An 18985-nucleotide genomic window follows, 5' to 3' on the forward strand; every position below is an offset into this window, starting at 1 on the left:
ACAGTTATGAAGCCTCAGAAGTTGGAGGTAGAGGGGCTACATCTGGTGAGAGCCTTTTTGCTGGTAGGGTCTCTCTGAAGAATACTAAAGCAGTGTAGGGTATCACATGGTGAGAGGGCTACATATGCTAATATGCTATGCTCAGGTCTTTCTTGCTCTTCCAAGAAAGTCACCAGTTCTACTCTAATGATAACTGATTAATCCATGAATATATGAATCCATCCAAGAGGGCAGAGTTGTCATGACCCAATAGCTCTTAAGGGCCCCAACTCTCAATACTGCAACACTGGGAATTTAACTCAACATGGGTTTTGGAGGGGACAATACTAGAACCGTAGTATTCTTTCTTAGTAATTGATACAGTAATAAGAGTGAACATCAGTAAGAATATAGAAGACTTGAACAATAGTATAACCAAATGATCTAACTAATCCAAATGACATATTCAACCCGCCTGCAAAATGCAGTCCCTGGGAACACACATGGAGCATTCTCTAAGACAGACCATATGCTAGGCCATAAAACAAGTCTCAATAACATTAAAAAGACTGAAATTATACAAAGTACATTTTCCATCCACTAGAAATTTAAATTAGAAATCAATAGGACTCACTAAATAGTACTTGTTTGTACAAAATAGACTAAGACTTTTCTTTTCTCTTTTTTTTTTTTTTTTAAACAGAGCCTTAAGCTGTTGTCCTTGGGTAGAGTGCTATGGCATCACAGCTCACAGCAACCTCCAACTCCTGGGCTTAAGCGATTCTCTTGCCTCAGCCTCCCGAGTAGCTGGGACTACAGGCGCCCGCCACAACGCCCAGCTATTTTTGGTTGTAGTTGTCGTTGTTTGGCAGGCCCAGACTGGATTTGAACCCACCAGCTCTGGTGTATGTAGATGGTGCCTTAGCCGCTTGCACTACAGGGGCTGAGCCTAAGACTTGTTAATATACACTGATTTATGACCAAATATAATTGCTGTCTTCTATTTAAATTTCATATGCATTATATAGTCTCTTCCTTACTATGTACCTTTCCTCCTAATTACCTATTTTTACAACATTTTACAACATAATGGAAACATATACCACTTTATAACCAGGAAAAGATGACATAAATATATAACTCTAGGTTCCATTTCTTTTTCAGAAAATTCCTCCCTGATTAAGCCAACCATTTTTGAAATATTTTCCATGAAATTACTAACCTGCCTACCACTTAACACCTTGTTAATTCTCTTATTATAATTTTACTTCAAATTATGAATTTAGAATTGAGGTTTTGCATTCTCCCTCCATGTTACAACTAAATTGAATTATCACACAGAATCACATCTATAAAAGATAGCATTTATACCCTCATAAAATTTTGAGGAAAGTAGTGACTGAACAACTTAGTTTTATTCAGTTATTAGAAATGGACTCTTTTTAGACCCTAAAACTATAAGAACAATGAACTAACTAGATAAACCTGATTAGGAAAGGAAAATAAATGATGTGAAATGTAAAAGATAGAATAATTTAAAATTATTCATTGTTCATTGTTTAAAAATTTGAAACTATACATAGCTATACTTATTCAATGAATTTGGTAGTTTTAGTTTATACTGTAGTAGATGTTACTTTCAACAAGTACACTTTTTTCTAATTACTTTTAAAGCAGATTTCATGAAGGAAGGAAGAATAACCTCAACAATAAGTGTACTATAACACTGTATTTTAAGCTTTCTTTTTTTTTTTAGATTTTTTTATTTTATTTATTTATTTATTTTTGTGTGTGTGTGGTTTTTGGCCGGGGCTGGGTTTGAACCCGCCACCTCCGGCATATGGGACCGGTGCCCTTCCCCTTTGAGCCACAAGTGCCGAAATTTAAGCCTTTTCTCTAACAGTGATTATCTTGGTTAAAAATCACAAGTCCAAATAGTAATAAGATTGTCTTCACTTACCTGTAACTTTGGTTCCAATAACCAGAGGCAAAGGAATTTCATCTGGGAGATCTTTAAATTGTGAAACATCTGCAACTTTCCTCTGTTGTAAGAGCCTTATTTTCTGCCGTTTCTGTTTTAATGCTGATCTCTCTTCCTCAAAAAATGCAGAAGAACATCTAGAATAAATTATAAAAATCATATAAACTGATAACTATCCTATATAAACTTAAAATCTGATCATCTATCTCACTCCCATCTTTTTTCTTCTCATTGAGTATACTGAATTTAAAAAATGGGTTCCTAGAAACTGTTTCTCTTCGAAATAAACTACTTTTAATTTTTTAAAAAACAGAACTTTGGCTTAGCACCTGCAGCTCAGCAGCTAAGGCTCCAGCCACATACACCGGGCAGGTTGGAACCCAGCCCAGGCCTGCCAAACAAGAATGACAACTACAACAACGACGATAACAAAATACCCAGGTGTTGTGGCAGGCACCTGTAGTCCCAGCTACTTGGGAGGCTGAGGCAAGAGAATTGCTTAAGCCCAAGTGTTTGAGGTTATTGTGAGCTGTGACACCACGGCACTCTACCAAGGGTGACACAGTGAGACTGTCTCAAAAAAACAAAAATAATAAATAAAAATAAAAAACAGGCGGCACCTGTGGCTCAAAGGAGTAGGGCGCCAGCCACATGTACCAGAGGTAGCAGGTACAGACCGAGCCCCAGCCAAAAACTTCAAAAAAATTAAATAAATAAAAAACAGAGGCTCGGTGCCCATAGCACAGTGGTTACAGAGCCAGCCACACAGACTTGAGAGAGTGGTGGGTTTGAACCCAGCCCAGGCCAACTAAACAACTGCAACAAAAAAAATAGCCTGGTGACGTAGCAGGTGCCTGTAGCCCCAGCTAGTTGGGAGGCTTAAGCCCAAGAGTCTGAGGTTGCTGTGAACTGTGACACCACAGCACTCTACCGAGGGCGACATACTAAGATTCTGTCTCGAAATAAATAAATAAATAAATAAGGCTCATGCCTATAATCCTAGCATGCTGGGAGGCTGAGGTGGATGGATCACCTGAGCTCAGGAGTTCAAGACAGCCTGAGCAAGAGGGAGACCTCATCTCTAAAAATAGCCGAACACTGTGGCAAGCACCTGTAGTCCCAGCTACTTGGGAGGCTGACGCAAGAGAATTGCTTGCGCCCAAGAGTTTGTGACCAAGTGAGACCATGTCTCAAAAAAAATAAAATAATTTTTTTTTTTTCATTGAGACAAGAGTCTCCCTCTGTTGCCCAGGCTAGAGTGCAGTGGCATCATCATAGTTCATTGTAACCTAAAAACTCCTAGGCTCAAGCGTTCTTCCTGCAAGTAGCTGGGACTACAGGCACATGACAGTCTATCTGGCTAATTTTTCTATTCTTTGTAGAGACAGAGGTCTCACTATGTTGCTCAGACTGGTCTCAAACTCCTGTTCTCAAACAATCCTCTCACCTAGGCCTCCCAAAGTGCTAGAATTACAGGCATGAGCCACTATAACCTGCCTGAAATTTGTAAATTTTATAGATGTTATCACACTGCCCTCCACAGAAATTTATATAAAAATGAATCTTTCACCCGCAAAATGTGTAAGAATGACTATTTCACCACACCATTGCTAACCCACCATGTCAAAGCTTTATGAACTTTGTCAACCTGATAGTTAAAGAACAATATTTCAGAATACTTTTGTTTTGCATTCCCTATCAAGAATAAAACTGAACCTTTTTCAAGATTAGAAGAGGCATTCTTTTTCCTTCCCCATGAATTATCTGTCCATCATTTTTTCTTATGGGTTACGTGACACTTTGATTTGTAGGAGCTCTTCACATACTAGGAAATTAGCTGTCTTTGATATGTTATAGATATTTGTTAGTCTTTCAACTTCATCAGCTTTTGGTTTTTGGCCTTGCAAAATGTTCTTATTTTTATAAAGTCAAATTTATTAGATGGGCAGGGTGGCTCACACCAGTAATCCTAGCACTTCCAGAGGCCAAGCCAGGAGAATCGCTTTGAGCTCAGACACAAGAGAGCAAGACTCTCTTCCCCATCTTTACTGAAAGTAGAAAAACTGGCCAGGCACGATAGCATGCACCTGTAGCTACTTGGGCAGCTGAAGTGAGAGGATCACTTGAGCCCAGTTCAAGGGTGCAGTGAGCTATGATGATGACACTGCACTCTAGCCCAGGCAACAAGAACAAGACTCTTATCTTCAAAACAAAAACCCAAAACCAAAAAAACTTATTTGTATGTTCTTTTATAGCTCCTACCTAGGTTTAGGGCCTGTTAGAAAGACTTTTTCCAATTTCAAATTAAGCAAAACTTTCCTTGAGTAGTTGTATTTTTTAAATATTTAAATCTTTGATCCTTTTCAAATTTTTCCTGTAATGATGTGTAAGAACAACTTATGTCTTTCTCTAGATTAATGCACAATAATCTCAATTTCCATTAGAGAAATAATCCATCCTCTTTCTTCCCCATGTACTTGAGAGGCAACCATTGCAACTACAGTAAAAGCTCCATGGTTGACCACCTCCCTACATTGACCACCTCCTTAAGTTGACCTAATTTTCATAGACTGCACAGGCACAATATGTATGTATTAGTACAATAGGCCTAGTTCGTTATGTTGACCAGTTTGCTACAGTTCCTTGAGCGGTCAACTTACAGAGGTTCTACTGTATTACATTATACCGAAGTCCTATAGACATCTGTGACTATACTGGGATTTTTTTCTTGTTCATTTATTTATCTATTTAGGTACAACTACCATTCTGTTTTAATTATATTTTAATACCCCCCCTCAAATGTGAATTTTAGAATTCATCTACTTAAAACAAAGGCCTATTGATATTGATTCATCTACTTAAAACAAAGACCTATTGAATTTTAGAATTAATTCATCTACTTAAAACAAAGACCTACTGAGACTGATTTTAAATTTACAAATTAACTTAGGATATTAAGGCTCAGCACCTGTAGCTCAAGCAACTAAGGCACCAATCAAATACACCAGAGCTGGCTGGTTCAAATCCAGCCCGGGCGAGCCAAACAATGACAACTACCACCAAACAATAGCTGGGTGTTGTGGTGAGCACCTGTAGTCTCAGCTACTCAGGAGGCTGAGGCAAGAGAATTGCTTAAGCCTAAGAGTTGGAAGTTGCTGTGAGCTGTGACGCCATAGCACTCTACCCAGGACAATAGCTTGAGGCTGTGTATCAAAAAAAAAAAAAAAAAAATTAGGATGTTTAGTAGTTTATGCCAACATCAGGTTCTGGTCAGGTCTTCCCATTTGTTCATTATGTATCTTGCACACTTCCTGTAAAGTTTCTTCTGGGTAGATTATCTTTTTTGGTTTTTATTATTTCTTTTTCTTCTTTTTTTTTTTTTTTTGGTAGAGACAGAGTTTCACTTTATCGCCCTCAGTAGAGTGTCGTGGCATCACACGGCTCACAGCAACCTCCAACTCCTGGGCCTAGGCGATTCTCCTGCCTCAGCCTCCCGAGTAGCTGGGACTACAGGCGCCCACCACAACACCCGGCTATTTTTTTGTTGCAGTTTGGCTGGGGCCGGGTTTGAACCCGCCACCCTCGGTATATGGGGCCGGCGCCCTGCTCACTGAGCCACAGGCGCTGCCCTATTTCTTCTTTTTTATCTCCTAATTGGATATGGTTTCACCAACTAATTTTTACAATTAGGATATTCTTAAAAGTTTGTTATAACAATAATTTGTATTATATCTTGACTTCCTCAAAGAAAAACAAAAAACTACCAATTTTTGCTGAAACCAGACTTCAACTACTAATCAATCTTGATAAATTTAAAAGACTATAAGATTAAATAATGAAGTAATGTTATGGTAAGAGAACAAAGGATAAATTAACAAGACAAATATTATAATGACATTTTTACAAACTGCAGAATTATAATAAAACAGTAAAATAATGACTATTACCTCACTCTATAGACAATAATTAGAAATAGTATATAGGCAGCGCCCGTAGCACAGTGGTTACAGCACCAACTATATGCATCAAAGGTGGTGGGTTCAAACCTAGCCAGGGCCTGCTAAACATCAATGACAACAGCAACAAAAAATAGCCAGGTGTTGTGGCAGGCGCCTGTGGTCCCAGCAACTTGAGAGGCTCAGGCAGGAGACTCGCTTAAGCCCAAAGGAGTTTGAGGTTGCTGTGAGCTGTGGCACCATAGCACTCTACTGAGGACGACAGCTTGAGACTCTGTCTCAAAAAAAAAAAAAAAAAAAGAAAGAAAAAATAAAAAAGAAATAGTATATAGTTCAATTTGCTCAACCAGGCAAAATCACAGCAAAAGCCCCAAAATGGCCTAATGTAATTATAAGAGACCATAAATTATCAGAATGAAACAAACCAACACACCAAATTTGTAAATTTTGTTATTGTAAATGGAAGAAATGTTAAAAAATATCATCAGTAAGGTCATTTTTTTGTTGGTGTTGTTGCCCTCAGTAGAGTGCTGTGACGTCACAGCTCACAGCAACCTCCAGCTCTTGGGCTTAGGCGATTTTCCTGCCTCAGCCTCCCCAGCAGTGACCACAGGCGCCTGCCACAACGCGTGGCTATTTTTTGTTGCAGTTTGGCTGGGGCCGGTTTTGAACCTGCCACCCTCGGTATATGAGGCTGGCACCCTACTCACTGAGCCACAGGTGCCACCCAGTAAGGTCATCTTTTAGCATAAGGGATAAAATAAAATATTAGCAGTTCAATTAAAAGTGCTTGCATTTCATCATCTAACAAGATTATTAAAATTAAATTCCATTTCTACTTGTCCAAGTCACTTTGTATTTCTAGACTTTCCTTGAACTTTCCAACCACTTAAAATGAAAAAGTCTTACACGTTTTTACTAGGTAGATAAGACATAATGTGAGAATTGATGATTTAATTCTTCTTCTAACTTATTTTCAATTTTTACTCAAAAGAAATACAAGGTTTGCCAATGGAAAAGTCATTTCACATGAAGAATTAATTCTCAGAAAGTAACATATTGAATAGATTAATCGATTTCCTGTTTTTAAAAAAGTAAAATAGGCCCTTCTGGGAAAGCTCTTGAGGTGATAACAATGAAAGAAAATAACAATGGAAGGCAGCACCTGTGGCTCAGTGGGTAGGACGTGGGCCCCATATACTGAGGGTGGCGGGTCTGAACCCAGCCCCAGCCAACCTGCAACAAAGAATGGCCAGGCGTTGTGGCGGGCACCTGTAGTCCCAACTGCTCAGGACGCTGAGGCAGGAGAATGGCCTAAGCCCAAGAGCTGGAGGTTGCTGTGAGCTGTGATGCCACTGCACTCTACCGAGGGCAATAAAGTGAGACTCTGTCTCTAAAAAAAATAAATAAATTATTTTTAAAAAATGAAGAAAATAACAATGTACCTCAAAATGTACAACTTTCTTAAATACTTATAGGGCATTCTTAAATATTTTTTGTAACACAGAGGTACATATATAATTTAAAACAATAAAATTATGCCCAAAACTTATGATATAAACAAAAATGAAATAGTACATAAGTATAAAAAGCACCTGCATTAAAATTGGTTAACAGAGCTTGGCGCTTGTAACTCAGCAGCTAGGGCACCAGCCATATACATTGGAGGTGGTGGGTTCAAATCCAACCCGGGCCTACCAAACAACGACAACTATAACAACAACAACAACAAAAAGCCGGGCAGTGTGGGAGGTGTCTGTAGTCCCAGCTACATGGGATGCTGAGGCAAAAGAATTGCTTAAGCCCAAGAGTTAGAGTTTGCTGTGAGCTGTGATGCCACACACTTTACCAAGTGCAACATAGTGAGACTGTCTCAAAAATAAGTAAATAAATATTTAAAAACAAGAAAAACAACAACAACAACAAAAAAAAAACCCAACATAGGCAGCGCCTCTGGCTCAATGGGTAGGATGCTGGCCCCATGTACTGAGGGTGGTGGTTCGAAACCAGCCCTTGCCAAATTGCAACAAAAAAATAGCCAGGCGTTGTGGCAGGCGCCTATAGTCCCAGCTACTTGGGAGGCTGACGCAGGAGAATCACCTAACCCCCCAGGAGTTGGACGCTGCTGTGAGCTGTGACGCCACAGCACTCTACTGAGGGTGATAAAGGGAGATTCTGTCTCAAAAAAAAAAAAAAAAAATCTTAGAATTGGTTAACAGGATATTAACATATTGGTTAACATATAATCAAGTATCCTGAAAGATTATGTTTTGGTACTTGTCATTTTATGTTAAATTTTTTTTTTTTTTTGAGTGTCAAGCTGTCGCCCTGGGAAGAGTGGCCTGGAGTCACAGCTCGCAGCAGCCTTAAACACTTGGGCTTAAGCGATTCTCGTCCCTCAGCCTCCAGGTAGCTAGGACTACAGGTACCCACCACAATGCCCCACTTTTTTTTTTTTTTTTAAGAGACAGAGTCTCACTTTGCTGCCCTTGGTAGAGTGCCATGGCATCACAGCTCACAGCAAACTCCAGGTCTTGGGCTTAGGCGATTCTCTTGCCTCAGCCTCCCGAGCAGCTGGGACTATAGGCGCTTGCCACAATGCCCGGCTATTTTTTATTGTAGTTTGGCTGGGGCCGGGTTCAAACCTGCCACCCTCGGTATATGGGGGTGGCACCCTACTCACTGAGCTACAGGTGCCATCCCAACAGCTATTTTTTGTTGTTGTTGCAGTTGTTGTTTTAGTTGGCCCGGGCTGGGTTCAAACCCATCAGCCTCAGTGTACGTGACTAGCACCCTACCCACTGAACTACGAGCGTGCTGTCCTGTTTATGCCAATTTTTTTTAGAAACAGGGCCTCAATATATTGCCTAGGTTGGAGTGCAGTAGCTATTCATGATTGTTATACGGCCTTAAACTCCTGGCCTCAAGTGATCCTCCCACCTCACCTCCTAAGTAGACAGACAGGATTACAGTTGCATGCCACTACACCTGGCAGATTTTCTTATTTTATTTATTTATTTATTGGAGACAGAGTTTCACTATGTTGCCCTCAGTAGAGTACCATGATGTCACATGTGATAGCAACCTCAAACCCTTGGGCTTAGGTGATTTTCTTGCCTCAGCCTCCCAAGTAGCTGGGACTACAGGCATCCACGACAACGCCCGGCTATTTTTTTTTTTTTTTTGCAGTTGTGACTGTTGTTTAGCTGGCCCAGGCCAGGTTCAAACCCACCAGCCTTGTTGTATGTGGCTGGTGCTGTAACCACTGTGCTACACGTGCCGAGCCTATTTATTTATTTTTGAGACAGATCATCACTTTGTCACCCTCTGTAGAGTGCTGCAGCATCATAACTCACTGCAACCTCAAACTCTTAGTCTAAAGCAATTCTCTTGGCTCAACTTTCCAAGAAGCTAGGACTACAGATGCCTGCCTATATTTTTAGAGATGGCAGTCTCACTCTTGCTCAGGTTAGTCTCAAACCTGTGAGCTCAGACAATCATCCTGCCTCAGCCTCCCAGAGTGTTAACCTCACCTAGCCCACCTGGCAGTTTTTAAATAAAAGTATTATTTTTACCTCCGGGGTTTTCCCATAAGCCGCCTGATTTTTCCCCATTCTACTCTTGTTAACTTTCTTGTTTTTAAATTAGGGAAAGACTCTTTTAGACATACACAGAAGTCATTATCGCCTTCAAAAAGTGGTCTGTAAGACAAAAATGGTATTTTAATGGTTATATACAATGTGTCACTTTCTTCAAAAACATAAAATTCAAAATATGCATTCCATTTCCACATCATTTTATAAAATGTCAAATCTTCACTTCTACCCCATATATATATGTGCACATAAACTAGACACAAATTCCAAACTAAAGACTTTGCATTTCTCAAACAACTGGTGTCTAAAAGTTACTAAGGAAATACTGTCTGTGCTTATGATTGCAACAGATATTGATTTTTGTTCAATCTTTGGAAGGACTCTAGAGGGTTAAATCAATTTTAGGGGCTCCTAGAAGAATTCAGGTCACGCCAAGATGTCCTGAAAGCTCTCTTAAGCCTGTGGAAAATGTGTAAGCAACAATAAAACAATTCTCTTCCTAGTCTGGGAAAAGAGGAACCAGTCTTAGCAATGATACATAAATGCCTTGGGCTCAAACATAAATATCCATGAAGTCCACAAGCTTCAGAGTAAGCAACTGGTTTGAAAAACAGAAGGGATGTAAAGATAAATAGCAAAACAAGCTCCAATGACCACCACATGAGGATGGATTAGAAGCCAGAATTTTTCCTCAGTAAATTCTATTGTTGAATAATTAGATTTCAGGGGCAGTGCCTGTGGCTCAGTGGGTAGGGCATTGGCCCTATATATCAACGGTGGTGGGTTCAAACCCGGCCCCAGCCAAATTGCAACAAAAAAATAGCCGGGCCTTGTGGCGGGCATCTATATTCCCAGCTACTCGGGAGGCTGAGGCAAGAGAATCTCTTAAGCCCAGGAGTTGGAGGTTGCTGTGAGATGTGATGCCACAGCACTCTACCAAGGGTGATGGAGTGAGACTATCTCAAAAAATAAAAATAAAAATAAATAAATAAATAAATAAAAATGAATTAGATTTCAGCCAAATCTCTTACCATGTTCTACTTAAACATTTATGTATAAATGCTTAAGTACTATTCCCAAAATAGAAAGATTACCTTTCTAAAAAAAAAATCTGTCGGTTTTTTTATTTTACTTTTTTCTGAGACAGAGTCTAGCTCTTTTGTCTAGGCTAGAGTGCCATGGCCTCAGCCCAATTCATAGCAACTGCAAATACTGGGGCTCAAGTAATCCTTCTGCCTCAGCCTCCCAAGTAGCTGGGACTATAGGCACATATCACCCTGCCAAAGCCATTTTCACCATTACATTAGTAATGGTTTCTCTGCAAATAATGGTGCTTTGTTTAAAGTATCTTTATTCCATGGTCTTTGTAAATTACAATACAGAAATTATTCTTGCATTAATTTTCCCAAGAATGTATAACTTCTTCCCCAGAAAGAAGAAAGGGGGTCAGGGGAGAAAACTATGAGAAATAGAAAAGGATCAAACTGGAATGAGGAATAAAAAAAATGAATTCTGGAAAAAATAAGATCAAAATAGACTTATAGAACACTATAGTTTCATATGGGGGCAAGACATGATTGCAAGAGGGACTTTACCTAACAATTGCAATCAGTGTAACTGGCTTATTATACCCTCAATGAATCCCCAACAATAAAAAAAAAAAAAAGAAATTAAAAAAAAAAAAAAAAAAAAGAACACTATAGTTTCTAACAGTTGGAAAACTTAAAATTTTGGTTAAAGTAATTTTCATGATATAAGCCATGATACATACTTATCTATATTTGAATAGAACCACTCATATATGCACCACTTATGTGCTTTGGGAAGCTTGAGTAGATTACGTAACCGAAAACCAATCTTCTGTGATGCTTTCTTATCTGGTGTTGACATTGTTGCTGTAAATTTCTATAAAATAAAAACGTAGACATTAATTACCCATTAATTAAAAATGAACATTTGTAATATTGAATAAATTTGCAAAAAGGTAAAATATGTTTACTTACTCAAAAAGATTCAAAAACAGCTCAGCGCCTATAGCTCAAGCGGCTAAGGCATATACCATACATATACCAGAGCTGGCAGGTTCGAACCCAACCCGGGCCTACCAAACAACAATGACAATTATAACCAAAAAAAATAGGCAGGCGTTGTGGCAGGAGCCTGTAGTCCTAGCTACTTGAGAGGCTGAGGCAAGAGAATCACTTAAGCCCAGGATTTGGAGGTTGCTGTGAGTTGTAATGCCACAGCATTTTCTACCCAGGGTGACAGCTTGAGGCTCTGTCTCAAAAAAAAAAAAAAAAAAAAAAGCCGGGCATTGTGGCAGGCATCTGTAGTCCCAGCTACTTGGGAGGCTAAGGCAAGAGAATAGGTTAAGCCCAAGAGTTTGAGACTGCTGTGAGCTGTGATGCCACAGTACTCTACTGAGAGTGACATAGTGAGACTCTGTCTCAAAAAAAAGGATTGAAAATGGAATTTTTGTTATCATTTAACAAATAAATCTAACTATTTCTTTCAAAGTTAAAGACTCCACTTTCATAAAATATTCTGACAAGGAAGGTGAAATACCCCACCCCATGTTACACTGCAATACAATTTCAATTTAGGGATGCAGGAAGAAGAAGCTTATGTGAAGTATTTCTAGATTTCACAGGCCAGAAAAGACCAGTAAGAAAAGAAAAAAGCGTGAAAGACAGACACACGCACACACACAGAGAAAGAGACAGAACATGCAAGTGAGTGCTAGATCCGGAAGGTTTCATCAGTGAATTCTATAAAAAAGAAAACCAGAGAACTCTAATGGTATTCAAATATTTCAGATCACTGAAGAAGAAAAAAGTTTCCCCTCTCTTTTTATAAAGTCAGTAATATAAAAATAACAAAATCTGCCAAAGTATAATATAAGAAAACTTCAGAGAATATCACTCATGTGCATGGATTTCAAAAATCCTTTAAAAAAAATTAAAGAACAAAATTTACCAGATAAACATCATCATAGCATCAATAGACTATAATACAATACGATACATCATAGCATCAACAGACTACAATGCAGGGATTGCCTGTAATCCTAGCACTCTGGGAGGCCAGGGCAGGGGGATTGCTTGAGCTTGGGAGTTTGAGACAGCCTGAACAAGAGTGAGACCCAGTCTCTACTAAAAGTAGGAAAACTGGCTTGGCGCCTATAGCTCAGCAGCTAGGGCGCCAGCCACGTATACCGGAGCTGGTGGGTTCAAATCCAGCCCAGGCCTGCCAATCAACAATGACAACTACAACCAAAAAATAGCTGGGTGTTTTGGCAGGCATAGTCCTAGCTACTTGGAAGGCTGAGGCAAGAGAATCACTAAGTCCCAAGAGCTTGAGGTTGCTGTGAACTGTGACTCCATGGGATTCTACCCAGGGTGACAGCTTAACACTATCTCAAAAAAAAAATAATCAAAAACTTAAAAAAAAAATTAAAAAATGAAAACTAGAAGGTGTCATGGTGAGCCCTGATAGTTCTAGTTACTTGGGAGTCTGTGGCAAGAGGACTGCTCAAGCCCAAGAGTTAGAGGTTGCTATGAGCTATGACGGCATAGCACTCTACCCAGGGCAACAAGGCAAGAGTCTGTTTCAAAAAAAAAAAAAGAATGCAGGGAAACTAGAAATTTGTTGAAAATATCAATGAAATTGAATTTAGCTATACTGACCAAGAAAATAAAGATAGCAATGTACTTTTTTTTTTTTGAGACAGAGCCTCAAGCTATCACCCTGGGTAAAGTGCGGTGGCATCGCAGCTCACAGCAACCTCCAACTCCTGGGCTTAGGCGATTCTCTTGCCTCAGCCTCCGAATAGCTGGGACTACAGGCACCTGCCACAATGCCTGGCTATTTTTTGGTTGTAGTTGTCATTGTTTGGCAGGCCCAGGCCGAATTCAAACCTGCCAGCTCTGGTGTATGTGGTTGGCACCTTAGCCGCTTGAGCCACAGATGCCACCCAGCAGTATACTTTCTTAACCAGGCAAAACACATTTCTCTTCACTCCAATAAAAATCAGTATCATACTTAGTAGTAAAATGCTAAAAAACATTTTCATTGAAGTGAGAAATATGAGGAAGATGCCAACTATCACCACTATTTTTTTTTAACATTGTTTTGAAGGAACTGGGCAATTAGATAAGAGGAATAAAAATTGTAAAGAAGATAAAACTACCATTATTTACAGGTGCTATAACTGTCCTAGAAAATTCCAGAAAGTCATCTATAACTATCAAAGACAATAAATAGTTGATATACAAAAACCATATGATGAAATAAATTATAATCTTTTCTGTATATATTTATATATTTAAATAAGAACTTGTTAGACAATAAAATGAAGAAATAAATATCCTGCTTATGATAACTAAAATAACAAGAACAAAAAATATTAAATACCTAGAAAGATCCTTAAGAAATATATAAGACTGGGCGGCGCCTGTGGCTCAGTCGGTAAGGCGCCGGCCCAATATACCGAGGGTGGCGGGTTCAAACCCGGCCCCGGCCAAACTGCAACCAAAAAACAGCCGGGCGCTGTGGCAGGCGCCTGTAGTCCCAGCTACTTGGGAGGCTGAGGCAACAGAATCGCTTAAGCCCAGGAGTTGGAGGTTGCTGTGAGCTGTGTGAGGCCACGGCACTCTACCGAGGGCCATAAAGTGAGACTCTGTCTCTACAAAAAAAAAAAAAAAAAAAGAAATATATAAGACTGATATAAAATTTTTTTTGAAGGCTAGTAAGGAATATTAAGGACTTTGAGTAAGAGGAACTATAATCAGTTCTTAGGTAGTCTCAATGTTTATTATATATGTGTCACTTCTCACAAAATTGTAATTTAAATTTATAACAATGACAACAGGATACTTTTCCTAGTCAAATTGATTCTAGAATTTATATGGCTAGGGCTGGGCTTGAACCCACCACCTCTGGCATATGGGGCCGGAGTCCTACCCCTTTGAGCCACAGGCACTGCCCGGTATGTGCTAATGTTTGTCAGACAATAAAACAATACAAACCCACCTTAAAACAATTTGATAGTAGCACATAGAAATATACTAGACATAGAGTCAGAAAGCCTAGAACTAATTCCAAATGTATACAGGAATTTAGCTTGTGATTAAGGCAGCACTTTAAATCAATGTATAAAAGATGGATTACCCAATAAATGTTACCAGGACAATTTAGAAGCTCACTGGAAAAAAATTAGGTTGCAGAGTACCTCACTCCAAAATAAATTCCAGATGTATTAAAGATTTATTTATTTAAATTATTTTTTGAGACAGTCTCACTATGTCACACTCAGTAGAGTGCTGTGACATCACATCTCACAGCAACCACAAACTCTTGGGTTTAAGCGATTCTATTGCCCCAGCCTCCCAAGTAGCTGGAACTTTAGGTGCCAGTCAACGCCCAGCAATTTTTTTTTTTTTTTTATAGTTGTCGTTGTTTAGCAGGCCCGGGCCAGCTTCGAACCTGCCAACCCTGGTGTATGTGGCCAGCACCCTAACCACTGAACTACGGGTGCTAAGCCTGTACTAAAGATTTAAACAACAACAAAAAAAGAAATAAGAAAAAATTAGAGAATTCTAAAACTATAAATTTTTGATTTGGAAAGGTCTTTCTGAGATGACAAACTCAAAAAGTTATAAAAAAGGAAATAGAATTATGTTTGACCCTTAAAATTTTGTCAAATCCTGCAAGTTATAAAATAGAGAAACAAAGTCAAAAGACAAACTGCAAACTCTGAAAAAAATTACAACCATATAAACAGCCAAAGGGTTAATATTCTTAATATATAAAAAACTATTGTAAACTAGTAAGAAAATGACCAATAATCCAATAGAAAAATAAAGAAAAGATATAAACAGTTTCCAGAAAAGGGAAGAGATAGTTTTAAAACATGACAAGTGTCTCAATCTCACTCATTGATGAAATGTCAACTAAATAACTAAGCAGACCAGGCACAGTAGCTCAGGCCTGTAATCTTTGCCCTCTGGGGATCACTTGAGCTCCAGGAGTTAGAGATTAGCCTGGGCAATATAGGGAGGCCTCGTTACCACAAAAAAAAATTTTTTTTTAATTACCCAGGCATGATGGCACATACCTGTAGTCCTAGCTACTAGGGAGGCTGAGCCAGAAGGATCACTTTAAGCCCAGGAGGTAGAGGCTGCAGTGAGTTATGATTATGCCAATGCACTCCAGCCTGGGCAACAGAGCAAGACTTCACCTCTTAGAAAAACAAAAAGACCGAGAGGCTATATCAGATTAGCAAAACTCTTCATGTTTAATTATGTGGATTTGGCAAGCATTTGGAAAATAAAGCCTCTGACATATTCCTGGTAGGAATAAACCACCACAATTTCTTTTAAGAGTATTTGGTACCATTTTAAAAACCTTAAATATACATATTTTCTGATCCAACAATTCCACATTTTAGGCATCTGTCCTAGAAAAATTCTTTGTAAATTTATACAAAAATGCTCAGGCATTTTTTAACGCCAGTTATGGGCGGCACCCATAACTCAGTGGGTTGGGTGCTGGCCACATACACCAAGGCTGGTGGGTTAAAACCTGGCCTGGGCCAGCTAAAACAACAATGACAACTGCAACAACAACAACAAATAGCCAGGAGTTGTGGTGGGTACCTATAATCTCAGCTACTGGGAGACTAAGGCAAGGGATTCGCTTAAGCCCGAGTTTAAGGTTGCTGTGAGCTGTGATGCCACAGCACTCTACCCAGGGTGACAGCTTGAAATTGTCTCAAAAAAAAAAAAAAAATGTTCAGGATGTTCACTGCAGCATTGTTTGTAAGAATAAAAATTTAGAAACTATTTAAATGTACCCAAATAGAAGGATTTATAAATAATGATAAATGGTTGAATGCCTTATAAAGTAAAAAGAAATGAAAAAACTGAACCTTGTTTGCCTATCTCAATCAGATCTCCAACAAAAGTCTTTAGAGTAATAAAATTAAATTACACAATGATGCATAGCACAATATCATGAAAATGGTATTGTAAGTGTAATTTAAAAAATATATACATTTATTGGCTCAGCGCCTACAGCTCAGCAGCTAGGGTGCCAGCCACATACACTGGGGCTGACAGGTTCAAAGCTGGCTCAGGCCTGCTAAACAACAACAACAACAACCACCAAGAATAGCCAGGCATTATAGTTTGATTATTCTTTTAAGACTTTTTTTTTTTTCTTTTGAGAGTTGAGTTTCACTATGCCGCCCTTGGTAGATCACCGTGGCTTCACATCTCACAGCAACCTCAAACTCTTGGGCTTAAGCAATCTTCTTGCCTCAGCCTCCCAAGTAGCTGAGACTACGGGTGCCCGCCACAATACCTAGCTGTTTTTAGAGACAGAGTCTCACTGTACAGCCCTCAGGTAGTGCTGTGGCGTCACACAGCTCACAGCAACCTCTAACTCTTGGGCTTATGCGATTCTCTTGCCTCAGCCTCCCAAGCAGCTGGGACTACAGGCGTGCGCCGCAATGCCCGGCTATTTTTCTGTTGCAGTTTGGCTGGGGCTGGGTCTGAACCCGCCACCCTCGGCATATGGGGGCGGCGCCCTACTCACTGAGCCACAGGCGCCACCCTTTTTTTTTTTTTTTGGAGACAGAGTCTTACTATGTTGCCCTAGATAAAGTGCTGTGGCATCACAGCTCACAGCAACCTCAAACTCTTGGGCTTCAGCCAGCAGTTCTCAACTTGTGGATCGTGACCCCTTTTTAACAATGAAAATACATTGCGGTGTTAGGAAGGTTGAGAACCACTAGCATAAGCGATTCTCTTGCCTCAGCCTCCCAAGAAACTGGGACTACAGGCGCCCGCCACAATACCTAGCTGTTTTTAGAGACGGGGTCTTTCTCTGGCTCAGGCTGGTCTTGAACTCCTGAGTTCAAGCAATCCACCCACCTTGACCTCCCAAAGTGCTGGGATTATAGGTGTGAGCCACTGCACCCAGCCTGAAAATTAACTTTCTTTTTTTTTTTTTAATTTTTTTTGTAGAGACAGAGTCTCACTTTATGGCCCTCGGTAGAGTGCTGTGGCCTCACACAGCTCACAGCAACCTCCAACTCCTGGGCTTAAGCGATTCTCTTGCCTCAGCCTCCCGAGTAGCTGGGACTACAGGCGCCCGCCACAACGCCCGGCTAGAAAATTAACTTTCTAATACAAAAAGAGAAAAAATTTGTAAGTGAAGAAATGTTTAGCATAAATAACTAAATTAGTATAAAATACTTTTGCCATGGCCAGGCCAGGTAGCTCACATCTGTAATCCTAGCACTCTGGGAGGCCAAGGTAGGCAGGATCACTTGAGTTCAGGAGTTCGAGACCAGCCTGAGCAAGAGTGAGACCTGGTCTCTAATAAAAGTAGAAAAACTGAGGGCCGGGTACAGTGGCCGACGCCTGTAATCCAGCACTTGGGAGGCTGAGGTGAGTGGATTACCTGAGCTCACAGGTTTGAGATCAGCCAGAGCCAGAGTGGGACCTGATCTCTAAAATTAAACAGTTGTGGCGGGCACCTGTAGTCCCAGCTGCTTGGTAGGCTGAGGCAAGCAGATCACTTAAGCCCAGGAGTTTGAGGTTCCTGTAAGCTATGATGATGCCATAGCACTCTACCAAGGATGACCAAGCGAGACTCGGTCTCAAAAATAAATAAATAAATAAATAAATAGAAGATGAGGCAAGACAATCTCTTGAGCCCAAAAGTTTGAGGTTGCTGTCAGCTATGATGACACTATGGCACTCTACCCAGAGCAACAAAGTAAAAAGGTATGGAAACAAAACAAAACAAAACAAAAAAACTCTCTCTCTCTTGCCATAAAAAGTGCTGTGTTTCCATTAAGTAAATGACCCAGATTTTTAAATAGGGCATTGGTGGCTCAATGAATATAAAGGGTTAGGTATGCTTGTCCTCAATGAATATAAAACTATAAAGTCACCACCACACGGAGGTTAGCGGGTTCAAACCCAGCCGGGCCAGCTTAACAACAATGACAACTACATCGAAAAATAGCCGGGTGGGCTTGGCACCTGTAGCTCAAGTGGCTAAGGCACCACCCACATACACCAGAGCTGGTTCGAATCCGGCCCAGGCCTGCCAAACAATGACAACTACAACAAAAAAAATAGCCAGGCATTGTGGTGGATGCCTGTAAGTCCCAGCTACTTGGGAGGCTGAGGCAAGCGAATCACTTAAGCCCAAGAGTTCAGGTTGCTGTGAGCTGTGATTCTACAGCGCACTACTGAGGGCAACATAGTATGACTCGGTCTTAAAAAAAAGAAAAAGAAAAAGCAAATGGACAAAATGCAATAGATTAAGAGGATATAACTAGTAAGGTAAAGAAGCAAGCCACATTATGTAAATGAAGACTGAAAGAACTAAGGATATTAAGACTAGTAAAGAGAAAACCCTGATATAAAAACTTTTCACATGGGCGGCGCCTATGGCTC

General features: G+C 39.9%; 1 protein-coding gene across 2 annotated transcripts in view; it reads right to left on the minus strand.

Annotated features, from left to right (window-relative positions):
• LIN9 (lin-9 DREAM MuvB core complex component) overlaps nt 1-18985 on the minus strand; it is an 80416-nt gene that overhangs the window by 43447 nt on the left and 17984 nt on the right. For both annotated transcript variants that reach the window (XM_053604046.1, XM_053604045.1), the window contains exons 5-7: nt 11284-11417; nt 9492-9617; nt 1940-2097 (exon numbers count right to left, since the gene is read on the minus strand). In XM_053604046.1, the coding sequence (XP_053460021.1) occupies nt 1940-2097; nt 9492-9617; nt 11284-11417 (418 nt within the window). The remainder of the gene's footprint in view (nt 1-1939; nt 2098-9491; nt 9618-11283; nt 11418-18985) is intronic.

Source organism: Nycticebus coucang, chromosome 10 (genome assembly GCF_027406575.1).
Source record: "Nycticebus coucang isolate mNycCou1 chromosome 10, mNycCou1.pri, whole genome shotgun sequence".
Taxonomy (NCBI): domain Eukaryota; kingdom Metazoa; phylum Chordata; class Mammalia; order Primates; family Lorisidae; genus Nycticebus; species Nycticebus coucang.